Source organism: Perissodus microlepis, chromosome 11 (genome assembly GCF_051167445.1).
Source record: "Perissodus microlepis isolate ML-2025 ecotype Zambia chromosome 11, ASM5116744v1, whole genome shotgun sequence".
Taxonomy (NCBI): Eukaryota; Metazoa; Chordata; class Actinopteri; order Cichliformes; family Cichlidae; genus Perissodus; species Perissodus microlepis.
The window spans coordinates 22,299,082-22,312,769 of NC_140471.1; the positions used below are offsets into that span (position 1 = coordinate 22,299,082).

The following is a 13,688-nucleotide window of genomic DNA, read 5'->3' on the forward strand; positions in this document are numbered from 1 at the left end:
ATGTCCACACGAGTGACTGCGGGTATCAAAGCGAAGGGCTCTTGTGGGTCCAGAAATGTGTTTTTTGGTGTCGCACCTCAAAAGGGTCTTTGTGTGACTGCAGCAGGGACTGTGATGCATGGAAAGCTAGAAGGCGGGAAAAGAGTAGTGAAAGGGATGCGGAGCTTTGAGGAGATCCCTCACACTGGGAGGAATGGATGGCTCAACCTGCTGACATTCTGGAGAGAAAATCGCTTCCAGCAGCTTCACAAGCACATGGAGAGGACCTTCAACACGCTCGGACCCATCTACAGGTAGAGGGAAGTTTAAAGCTTAAAACGTTCTTCAGTATGTTCGTGTGCTTACCAAATATCCTTTCTGTCTCTCTGTGTGACTGCAATAGAGAAAAGCTCGGCACCCTAAGCAGCGTGAACATCATGCTCCCATCTGACGTCAGTGAGCTCTTTAAGTCAGAGGGTCTGCACCCCCGACGGATGACCCTGCAGCCCTGGGCGACACACCGGGAAATACGCAACCACAGCAAGGGCATCTTCCTCAAGTCAGTTCCACGTGTGTGTTTTAAATTACTCGTGAAGTGGTGATATGCATCTGTGCAAGCAGTCACACGATGGAGACTCGTCTCCCCTCCGTGGGTAAAATCCCATTATTCTACTGATTAAAATTTAAGAGTCAAAATTTGACTAAATCATTTCAATGTTCCCTCGAGCAATGGAAACAACTCCATGTGGGTGTGTGCACATGAATGTAATCACTTGTACCATCATCGTGTCTTTTTGGGGGTGGGGGGGTAATTTAATCAGGCGTGGAAAGTTTTTGTTCATCATTTAGTTTCTTAGTTGCTTCCTGCTCATTCATTTCACTGAGAGATGGTAAAACATCGCTGTGAAGGTACAGCACTCTGGTGTGAAACACAGATAACAAGCAATAATTATGACTTTAAAAAGCAGACTGAGGTTGTTCATAAAACAACAACAAAATGCAGTGAAATTTCAGCCCTAAAAGGACAGCTTTTCCAATGAGATTCTAATTATAAGGAGAAAATGCAAAATTAAAGCAAAAGACGAAGTTTTCTCATTTCTTATTGGAATATTAGAACAACTAAATGGAGCGCACTGCAAAGGCTGTGGTCACCATAGAGATTATATATAATATTTAAAATTATACACAAAAAGAGGTCTCTAGACATCCTTATACTGTGTGTGGTTCAGTTGTTGGTTCTGATGTAAAGGTCCTTTTAAAAGTTCTAATATTAGTGCATTCAGACATTTTCTAATTCAATATTTTCAATATTTTAAGCCTTTAAATCCTGAACCATGAACTCATTGCCAGAAAATTATAGTTTTGTGTTTTTTAAACTCATGCAAACGCACACAAAAACTCATGGCTGTAAAGGGTTGAGTGGTAAAGGCTGCTGGAAGTTTGTTGCCACTGATTCAGATTTAGTATCACCCCCATAAAGCTGGAACTCTCATGCGACTTTAAAAAAAAGACCAAAACTAGGCTGAGAAATCCCAGTGGACTGAAATATTTTTCATAATTCAAACAGTGAATTGTTTTTTCTTATTGTTTTACATCAGAATTTTCAAAGTCATCAGTTCTCTTTTAACCGACTTTAATTTGCTTTCACTCAACCACAGAAACACGCTGTGGTTTAACTGCACACGTAAGAGCTGTGCATTTAAGAAAATGCTATACACTTTAAATGAACTGATTAATATAATTCAGCTATTTAACGATGGCTGCCGTCACGTGTGACGAGTTGTTAGCTACTTGTTTGTTAAACATGATAATCCCCCGCTGTCTTCAGGAAAAGAAAGTTTTCACTGCATTCTGAGCAGTCCTGTGACCAAGTAGCTTGTAATGACCTTTAGCAGCCACAACTTGAAATAATGACTTTTGCTTTGTGTTGGTGTTTGCATGATTGTCTCACTCTCTCACAGTGTTGTGGAGGAATTTTTCCCCTATCTTCTTTACAAAATCAATTCAGTTCATTGCGGGCATTTGAGAGCCTGCAAAACATGCCCAAAGATCATGCCTCCAACACCGCGCCAGACGGCGTTTGTGCTGATCTACTGAGTTTGTTTTTTTCCAAATGTGGTACTGTGCATTCTGGCGAAACAGCTCTACTCTCTCCAAAAGGACATTGTTCCAGAAACCTTGTGTTGTTCAGATTTAACTTTGCAAACCTAAACTGTGCTGTCATGTTCTTTTTAGAGAGACGAATGTAGAGACGAGATGTATCTCTTGGTTTTTTTCTGTGAACATTGCATAATCTGACCTTGGGGTGAATTTGCAGGGACATCCAGTCCCGGGAGGACTGTGGCATTGTGTTAACACACCTGACTGCTCCAGATCAGCTCACCCTTCATTCCTATGGAAGCAGTAAAGGTGTACTTATTTTTGCACCTGATTATCTCGTGTCCTATGAAAACTTTCTTTGTTGCATACTAACTATTGCAACGTTTGGGTAAAGGTAGACGTGTGGTTGGGAAGAGGTCAAGCACCAAAAAAAGAGACTTCTCTCAATCTGGCTTTCTTTGAATTCATGTTTAGACAATGATAAGTCTGACTGGGAGTCAGACTTTAACACGATGCCCTTATTTTATTTCGCAGTGACTGAGCAGATATGAAATAAGCTCATTTTAATGCTTAGCGTGCACCTTTCTCTCCACAGGAATGGGGAAGAGTGGAGAGCTGACCGTCTGCAGCTGAACAAGGAGGTGATGATGAGTGCAGCAGTAAAACGCTTTCTCCCTCTCCTTGATGAGGTGGCGAAGGATTTCTGTCAAATGCTGCAGACAAGAATGGGAAAGGAGGGAAGAGGAGAGAAGGGAAAATGTGTTCTTACCATCGATCCCAGTCCTGACCTTTTTCGTTTTGCACTGGAAGGTTAGAGGTCATCAGCCCCGTGATATGAGACCTTTGTGTATCTCTAAGTGTCATTTTACAGCTTGTAAAATGAGTATGCATTAATTCCTGTTTATTTACAATGAAGCCAAAAAAGTAGACTTTCTTTTTCTATGTTGGAAAAGTGTGGAGAGGTGTGAAATGATGGGTGTTTGACAGAAACATCCCATAAATGTCAAGTCTAATTTTTCATGCAGCAGTGATCAACCTTGAAGCCCCGAGGGATGGAAAGCCACGGATTCATGTCGCTTCCCCCTTTTGACAGGCTTTCATTCAGCCTAACTATCAGGTCTATGCATTGACTCACAAATGCTGATGTAAACTGCGCCAGTTTCTGACGTCAGAGGAATTACACAATCTGCAGGAGCATCACCTCTTTAAAATCTTCAAAAAAAAAGAAGAAGAAGATGAAAACGCAAATAGATCAGTGCTGCTGCTCTCTCTGTCCTTTAATTCTAAAATATTCACACCTAACATGAGAACCGAACCTCATCCTATCCCCAGGCGTCTCTTAGCGTACTCTGGGTGTAGGAGGTCAAAGAGAAAATGCACCTTTAAAAATAGAAATGGCAACAAAGATGATCAAAGCTCCAGCATTATTTCAGCAGGTCTGCTCCTTTCATGTGCCTATCTGCTGTATTCCATGTTCGAAAATGTGAAAGCCTGTATGACTCAGTGTACACTTGTTTGCATCTGTGTGTATGCGAGTGGGAAGGGGGGGGAGAGCTGATGACTTTGAGTCACGCTGCTCTGCTCCTAATGGATCCCAGCCACAAGAAACCAAGTGCTAAGCCGGAGTAAGAAACTCTACTCCAGTCGCTGATGTCGTGTTAATATAACTTGAACATGTTTGATTGGGAAACATCATGTGCACCGTGGGGAGATCTATATGAGAAGGGGTCTATTTTTGTTTGTTTTTACATTAAATAAGAAAAAATAAAGTGGCTTTTTGAAATTGTTTAACTGTTATTTGGAAGAGATTAATAAATTGATGACACACAGAGACTTTCAAGACAAAGGTCAATGTAATCCTCCATGAGGTTTAATAGTTTACTTATTTTTAAGTCCTTTCCTTGCTCATGTTTTAGGTCATCAGTCATCTATCTGATCTTAACCCGCCTAGACCTCTTTCTTTTCCTCCCTTCCTCCCTCTCTAGCTAGCTGCCACGTGCTCTACGGAGAGCGTATTGGCCTCTTCTCCTCATCCCCCTCCCTGGAATCTCAGAAGTTCATCTGGGCCGTGGAGCGAATGCTAACAACCACTCCTCCTCTCCTCTACCTGCCCCCTCGCTTACTGTTGCGCATGGGTGCTCCCCTGTGGACCCAGCACGCCACTGCTTGGGACCACATCTTCAGTCATGGTAGGAAAGGGCCATAATCGCAAGAGCCTCATATCAGCATCAGCATGCTTCTTTGTCCTTTCACTTCCACAACCTGACTGTTTGTCTTCCAGCGGAGGCGAGGATCCAGAGGGGGTACGAGCGCTTGTCAACCTCCCTGGATAGAGCATCTCCGGCTGGGACTGCTGGAGGCCAGTACACTGGAGTTCTGGGGCAACTCATGGAGAAAGGGCAGCTATCTTTGGACCTCATCAAAGCCAACATCACTGAGCTGATGGCTGGAGGGGTGGATACGGTGCGTGTGTTGGTGTGTGTGTGCCAATATGTGTGATAGCCTGACTTAGCCGGGGTCTATATACCTAATTCTGTGTCACATCTCATCCTATCCTCTCTTCAGACAGCAGTACCCCTGCAGTTTGCTCTGTTTGAGCTGGGACGCAACCCTGAGGTGCAGGAGAGTGTTAGGCAGCAGGTGAGGGCGTCGTGGGCACAGGCTGGTGGGGATCCTCACAAAGCCCTGCAGGGGGCACCACTTCTTAAAGGCACAATCAAAGAGGTCCTCAGGTAAACACGTCAAGAATCTGACTGCACATGGTCTCTTATATCCATTTGTTTGCACATGGGAAATAAATGAGAACGGCACCTACACATACACATCTCTGCAGTCTGTCCTTACATCTGTCTCCAGTGCCCACACAGTGGAGGGCACCTTTAATACACGTCCTAATGCTCACATATTTTCATTCACATGTCACTCCGAAGCACTGTGGATCTGCTGACATGTGACTCCTGTATGTTTTTTCCACGAATGTTTGCCAAAAATTTCATTTCTACAGGACTGAATATCATATATTTATATAAAAGTCTGGAGCCTTTGGGGAGTATCCGAGTATTTATAACATTACACAAAGCAAAGGTCTCCATCACAGTGTTCATGAAATGCTGGGTTTATCCATCTCCTGGGGCGGGCCTACGGAGGAGTGCTGAAGATTTCCCTGTGAGGGAGCTGCTGGTGAAGATCATGAGTCCTGCTTGATCAATGCGATGAGCTTCAGTGTTCCTGGTGTTTCTTAAATGATGCCTCTTACAGCGGGTTAACAGAACTTATGGCACAGGACAGCTGTGATGAAAGAAAGGGAAGAAGTTTCTCCAAACCTCTGGTCCCAGGAAACCCAGCTTGGTCCTGATGGTCTCCCTCACTAGTTTCTCTCCAGGGTGAATGTAGCTGTTGATATAATATGGACTCTATTATTAAATGAAAAGAACAAATTAGACTACATTACTGAGACGTTCTGCTTTTGTTTTTAAAGTCTCCATGTTACCAGGATGTAGAGGGCTCTGAAGATTTAAACAGTTTTAGATCCATTACACTCACAGTCTTATGTTAAAATCTCAAAGGACAGCATTATATTTTTGATATTAACAGTAACTCTGGGCTTCTGTAGAGTGTGCAGATGATCTCATCGCTGTCTAAAAATGTATAACAAAACCTAAGGAGTGCTGAATGCTTCAATAACACAGACTATTAGAGTAGCAGGTGTGTAGCATCGCTAACTAGCTAGCAACAAGCCTCCAACACAGTGCGTATGCTAGCGGCTAATCTAGCAAACGAATTAACAACAGAGCGACTTTAAAACTATAAAATGATAAACTGTGTGTCTTTTTTTTATAACAGTGACGTGGTTGTATTTACCTTAATTAAACGAGTCGTCAGTTGTGGTAAACCAGCAAAAAACACTCGAGCAGCCAGGCTACGTAAAAAGTGTAGGGGGGCGTGTTTGCGGTCACGTCCAGCGGGTGTGTGGACGGGAGCGTTACACAGTCGCTCCACCTCAAGTCACTACTCCAAATTTGCAAGATGGCAGCCTCCATCTGAGACTGAGACCTGACATTTTTTCGTGTGAGACTGAGACCTGACATTTTTTCATGTGAGTCTGAGACCTGACATTTTTTATGTGAGTCTGAGACCTGACATTTTTTCGTGTGAGTCTGAGACCTGACATTTTTTCGTGTGAGTCTGAGACCTGACATTTTCTCGTGTGAGTCTGAGACCTGACATTTTTTCATGTGAGTCTGAGACCTGACATTTTTTCGTGTGAGACTGATACCTGACAACTTTTTTCCTGAGACCTGACGATGTCCTAAAATGTACACCGTAGTACGGGGAGATCTCCTTAATCTGGAGCAGTGCATCACTGACCCACCACCAAACCAGTCAATGCTGAACAATGTTACAGGCAGTATAATGTTTTCTATGGATTCTCAGGTTCACCCTGAGCACATGTCTGTCACATGTTCTCATGGCGAAATACACAGGGCATCAGTGATTGGCCTGTCAATTCTGGTATTCTGTGCAGTCAGCACAGGCCCCACTGCAGGACATCGGACCCTCGGGCAACTCTCATGAAGTCGGTTTATGATTGTTTAGTCAGAGACATTCACACCGGTGACCTGCTGGAAGTCATTTTGTAACTCTAGCAGTGCTCATCCTGTTCCTCCTTGCACAAACAAGCATATACAACACCTCCTGGCAGTCTCTCGTACTGATGTGGCATTCTGGAGGAGTCCAGAAACGATGTGGGCTTCATAGATAATTGGCAAACCTTCTGAAGGAAACCTGGTCTTGTTAGGAGAGACGGCATCCATCCCACTTTGGATGGAGCAGCTCTCATTTCTAGAAATATGGACAAATTTATTAAACCCCCCAAAATATGACCAGAGTTGGGACCAGGAAGCAGAGTTGCAGTCTTACGCCTCTCTGCAGCTTCTCTCCTCCTGCTACCCCCCAAAAGCCCATCTCCATTGAGACTGTGTCTAACTACCAGAAATCTCGAAGCACAGGCCGAGGGGGCGGTGTGGCAGCAATTTTTCACACCAGCCTATTAATTAACGAAAGACCAAGACAGACTTTTAATTCATTTGAAAGCCTGATGCTTAACCTTGTCCAACCCAGCTGTAAAACTCAGAAACCAGTCTTACTTGTTATCATCTATCGTCCACCTGGGCCTTACACAGAGTTTCTGTCTGATTCCTCAGACTTTTTATCTGATGTAGTGCTCAGCTCAGATAAAATAATTATTGTGGGTGATTTTAACATCCATGTTGATGCTAAGAATGACAGCCTCAACATGGCATTTAATCTGTTATTAGACTCAATTGGCTTCTCTCAAAATGTAAAAGAACCCACCCACCACTTTAATCACACTCTAGATCTTGTGTTAACATATGGCATAGAAACTGAACATTTAACAGTGTTTCCTGAAAACCCTCTCCTGTCTGATCATTTCCTGATAACATTTACATTTCCAATAATTGATTACACAGCAGTAGAGAGTAGACTTTATCACAGTAGATGTCTTTCTGAAAGTGCTGTAACTAAGTTTAAGAATATAATCTACCCACTGTTATCCTCTTCAATGCCCTGTACCAACATAGAGCAGAGCAGCTATCCGAACACTACTCCAACAGAGGTCGATTATCTTGTTAATAATTTCACCTCCTCACTATGTACGACTCTGGATACTGTAGCTCCTGTGAAAACTAAGGTCTCAAATCAGAAGTACCTGACTCCGTGGTATAATTCTCAAACACGTAGCCTAAAGCAGATGACTCGTAAGCTGGAGAGGAAATGGCGTGTCACAAATTTAGAGGATCATCATTTATCCTGGAGAAATAGTTTGCTGCTTTATAAGAAAGCCCTCCGCAAAGCCAGAACATCTTACTATTCGTCACTGATTGAAGAAAATAAGAACAACCCCAGGTTTCTCTTCAGCACTGTAGCCAGGCTGACAAAAAGTCAGAGATCTTTTGAGCCAACCATCCCTTTAACCTTAACTAGTAATGACTTCATGAACTTCTTCACAAATAAAATTCTTATCATTAGAGAAAAAATGACCAATAATCATCCCACAGATCTAATATTATCTACAGCTACTCTTAGTACCATTGATGTTAAGTTAGACTCTTTTTCTCCAATTGATCTTTCTGAGTTAACTTCAATAATTACTACTTACCTCCAAACCATCAACGTGTCTTTTAGACCCCATTCCTATAAAACTGCTCAAAGAAGTCCTGCCATTAATTAATGCTTCAATCTTAGATATGATCAACCTATCTCTAATAATCAGCTATGTACCACAGGCCTTCAAGGTGGCTGTAGTTAAACCTTTACTCAAAAAGCCATCTCTAGACCCAGCAGTCTTAGCTAATTATAGGCCAATCTCCAACCTTCCTTTCATATCAAAAATCCTTGAAAGAGTAGTTGTCAAACAGCTATCACAGCACGGAAACAGCTTTAGTGAAGGTTACAAATGATCTTATGGCCTCTGACAGTGACTCATCTCTGTGCTTGTCCTGCTAGACCTTAGTGCAGCGTTCGATACTGTTGACCATAATATCCTATTAGAGCGATTAGAACATGCTGTAGGTATTACAGGTACTGCACTGCAGTGGTTTGTATCATATCTATCTAATAGACTCCAATTTGTGCATGTAAATGGAGAGTCCTCTTCACGCACTGAGGTTAATTATGGAGTTCCACAGGGTTCAGTGCTAGGACCAATTCTGTTTACATTATACATGCTTCCCTTAGGCAGCATCATTAGAAGACATAGCATAAATTTTCACTGCTATGCAGATGACACCCAGCTCTGTCTATCCATGAAGCCAGGTAACACACAATTAGTTAAACTGCAGGAATGTCTTAAAGACATAAAGACCTGGATGGCCGCTAACTTTCTGCTTCTTAATTCAGATAAAACTGAGGTTATTGTACTCGGCCCTGAAAATCTTAGAAATATGGTATCTAAGCAGATTCTTACTCTGGATGGCATTACTTTGGCCTCCGGTAACACTGTGAGGAACCTTGGAGTCATTTTTGACAAGGACATGTCCTTCAACGCACATATCAAACAAATATGTAAGACTGCTTTCTTCCATTTGCGCAACGTCTCTAAAGTTAGAAATATCCTGTCTCTTAGTGACGCTAAAAAACTAGTTCATGCATTTATTACTTCCAGGCTGGACTACTGTAATTCATTATTATCAGGATGTCCTAAAAACTCCCTGAAAAGCCTTCAGCTAATCCAAAATGCTGCAGCAAGAGTACTGACAGGGACTAGAAAGAGAGAGCAGATTTCTCCGGTTTTGGCTTCCCTTCATTGGCTTCCTGTTAAATCCAGAATTTAATTCAAAATCCTGCTCCTCACACACAAGGTCTTAAATAATCAGGTCCCATCTTATCTTAATGACCTTGTAGTGCCATATCACCCTATTAGAGCACTTTGCTCTCGCTCTGCAGAACTACTTGTTGTTCCTAGAGTATTTAAAAGTAGAATGGGAGGGAGAGCCTTCAGTTTTCAGGCCCCTCTTCTGTGGAACCAGCTTCCAGTTTGGATTCGGGAGACAGACACTATCTCTACTTTCAAGATTAGGCTTAAAACTTTCCTTTTTGCTAAAGCATATAGTTAGGGCTGGACCAGGTGACCCTGAATCCTCCCTTAGTTATGCTGCAATAGACGTAGGCTGCCGGGGATTTCCATGATGCATTGAGTTTTTCCTTTCCTTTCCAGTCACAATATAATAGACCTCTCGGCATTGAATCATATCTGTTATTAACCTCTGTCTCTCTTCCACAGCATGTCTTTCATCCTGTTTTCCTTCTCTCACCCCAACCGGTCGCAGCAGATGGCCGCCCCTCCCTGAGCCTGGTTCTGCCGGAGGTTTCTTCCTGTTAAAAGGGAGTTTTTCCTTCCCACTGTCGCCAAAGTGCTTGCTCATGGGGGTCATATGATTGTTGGGTTTTTCGCTGTACCTATGAAGCGCCTTGAGGTGACTTTTGTTGTGATTTGGCGCTATATAAATAAAATTGAATTGAATTGAATTTTTAATAATAATAATAATAATGGATTGCATTTATATAGCGCTTTTCGGGGCCCTCAAAGTGCTGTACAATTCCACTATTCATTCACTCACTAGTGGAGGCAAGCTACAGTTGTAGCCACAGCTGCCCTGGGGCAGACTGACAAAAGCGAGGCTGCCATATCGTGCCATCGGCCAGTCTAGTTTTATATGTAAAAACGGCCATTGTTTTTCAAAAACAAGAGGACTGATTTACCAAGTTTTTGGTGGCTTTAAAGAACATTCTAGATAAGTGAAAAATGTTCCTTGAACTAAAGGTCCTATGCTTCTTCAATAAGTCACTGCTGATCACCGCTGTTTCATTGTTACATTTAATGACAATTATGCCTTTGTAAAATACAGCAAATAATAATTTTTATTATAAAGACTTATTCCTTAAACAAGATGAAAAAATACTGCGTCAAATGCATAATACATAAAAATAATTTGTTAAAGTGTTTGCTTCTGTTTAAAAGACTATAAAGATGGTGACCTCTAATCTCTACTTCTGGCTATGATATTATGTTATGTGCATAACAGAAAACAAGGTTGTGCTGAATACTAAAGACATGTGAAACAGGTGAGAAGAACAAATTTACACATGAATATGTAAAGCGAAAGACAATAGAATAAAATTAGAGAGGCATGAAGACATTTCTTTTTTTCACAAGTTTCATTAAAGTGAGAAAATTATTGAAGCTTGTGTACATACAGAGAAACGCTGCCCTCTTTAATTAAGTACATCTATGTCAATTTTAAACAATGAAAATATCTGTTAGAGTTAGACAAACTCAGAAACAGTTTTTGTTAACAGTTTACCTTACATTACCTCAAAAAGCACCGAGTATCTGGTGAAAAGTTGCTGTTATCAATTGGCAATTACTAGTTAATGTTATTTGCGGCCAGTGTTGGGGAGTAATGGAATACCTGTACCCGCCTTAGGTATTTAAAATACAAAATATGAGTAACTGCATTCTGCTACAGTTACTGTTTAAGCAGCGATAATTAGAATACAGTTACTTTGTTGAAATAAATGGATTACACGGCGGCCTTTTTCCATTTTTTTTCCCAATTTGAATCAAAACAACAGAATTTGAATTAAAAGAACAGAATTTGATCAAAAACCAAAGAATTTGCATGAAAACAACAGAATTTGAAAGAAAACAACGGAATTTGAATGAAAACAACGGAATTAGAATGAACAGAACAGAATTTGAATCAAAACAATGGAATTTGAATGAAAACAACAGAATTTGAATGAAAACAATGGAAGTTTAAAACAAACAACAGAATTAGAATGTACAGAACAGAGTCTGAATGAAAACAACGGAATTAGAATGAACAGAACAGAATTTGAATCAAAACAAAGGAATTTGAATCAAAACAACAGAATTAGAATGAACAGAACAGAGTTTGAATGAAAACAACGGAATTTGAATGAAAACAATGGAAGTTTAAAGCAAACAACAGAATTAGAATGAAAACAAAGGAATTTGAATGAACAGAACAGAATTTGAATCAAAACAATGGAATTTGAATGAAAACAACAGAATTTGAATGAAAACAATAGAAGTTTAAAACAATGGAATTTGAATGAAAACAACGGAATTAGAATGAACAGAACAGAGTTTGAATGAAAACAACGGAATTAGAATGAACAGAACAGAATTTGAATCAAAACAAAGGAATTTGAATCAAAACAACAGAATTAGAATGAACAGAACAGAGTTTGAATGAAAACAACGGAATTTGAATCAAAACAATGGAAGTTTAAAACAAACAACAGAATTAGAATGAAAACAACAGAATTTGAATGAAAACAACAGAATTGGAATGAACAGAACAGAATTTGAATCAAAACAATGGAATTTGAATGAAAACAACAGAATTTGAATGAAAACAATGGAAGTTTAAAACAAACAACAGAATTAGAATGAAAACAAAGGAATTTGAATGAAAACAACGGAATTAGAATGAACAGAACAGAATTTGAATCAAAACAAAGGAATTTGAATCAAAACAACAGAATTAGAATGAACAGAACAGAGTTTGAATGAAAAAAAAGGAATTTGAATGAAAACAATGGAAATTTAAAACAAACAACAGAATTAGAATGAAAACAACGGAATTTGAATGAAAACAACAGAATTAGAATGAACAGAACAGAATTTGAATCAAAACAATGGAATTTGAATGAAAACAACAGAATTTGAATGGAAACAACGGAATTAGAATGAACAGAACAGAATTTGAATCAAAACAATGGAATTTGAATGAAAACAACAGAATTTGAATGAAAACAACAGAATTTGAATGAAAACAACGGAATTAGAATGAACAGAACAGAGTTTGAATGAAAACAAAGGAATTTGAATCAAAACAACAGAATTAGAATGAACAGAACAGAGTTTGAATGAAAACAACGGAATTAGAATGAACAGAACAGAATTTGAATCAAAACAATGGAATTTGAATGAAAACAACGGAATTTGAATGAAAACAACGGAATTAGAATGAACAGAACAGAATTTGAATGAAAACAACAGAATTTGAATGAAAACAACAGAATTTGAATCAAAACAACGGAATTAGAATGAACAGAACAGAATTTGAATCAAAACAAAGGAATTTGAATGAAAACAACGGAATTAGAATGAACAGAACAGAGTTTGAATGAAAACAACGGAATTAGAATGAACAGAACAGAATTTGAATGAAAACAACGGAATTTGAATGAAAACAACGGAATTAGAATGAACAGAACAGAGTTTGAATGAAAACAAAGGAATTTGAATGAAAACAACGGAATTAGAATGAACAGAACAGAATTTGAATCAAAACAAAGGAATTTGAATGAACAGAACAGAATTTGAATCAAAACAATGGAATTTGAATGAAAACAACAGAATTTGAATCAAAACAACGAAATTAGAATGAACAGAACAGAGTTTGAATGAAAACAACGGAATTAGAATGAACAGAACAGAATTTGAATCAAAACAACAGAATTTGAATGAAAACAACGGAATTAGAATGAACAGAACAGAGTTTGAATGAAAACAACGGAATTAGAATGAACAGAACAGAATTTGAATCAAAACAATGGAATTTGAATGAAAACAACGGAATTAGAATGAACAGAACAGAGTTTGAATGAAAACAAAGGAATTTGAATCAAAACAACAGAATTAGAATGAACAGAACAGAGTTTGAATGAAAACAACGGAATTAGAATGAACAGAACAGAATTTGAATCAAAACAATGGAATTTGAATCAAAACAATGGAATTTGAATGAAAACAACGGAATTAGAATGAACAGAACAGAATTTGAATCAAAACAATGGAATTTGAATGAAAACAACAGAATTTGAATGAAAACAACAGAATTAGAATGAACAGAACAGAATTTGAATCAAAACAATGGAATTTGAATGAAAACAACAGAATTTGAATCAAAACAACGGAATTAGAATGAACAGAACAGAATTTGAATCAAAACAAAGGAATTTGAATGAAAACAATGAAATTAGAATGAACAGAA

General features: G+C 39.3%; 1 protein-coding gene across 1 annotated transcript in view; it reads left to right on the forward strand.

Moving 5' to 3' along the window:
- The window catches only part of LOC146377788 (cytochrome P450 11B, mitochondrial-like), a 17,637-nt gene continuing 3,949 nt past the window's right edge, over positions 1–13,688 (forward strand). The window contains exons 1-6 of the mRNA XM_084943235.1: positions 1–293; positions 383–538; positions 2,675–2,889; positions 4,065–4,268; positions 4,361–4,542; positions 4,645–4,811. Of these exons, the coding sequence (XP_084799361.1) occupies positions 1–293; positions 383–538; positions 2,675–2,889; positions 4,065–4,268; positions 4,361–4,542; positions 4,645–4,811 (1,217 nt within the window). The remainder of the gene's footprint in view (positions 294–382; positions 539–2,674; positions 2,890–4,064; positions 4,269–4,360; positions 4,543–4,644; positions 4,812–13,688) is intronic.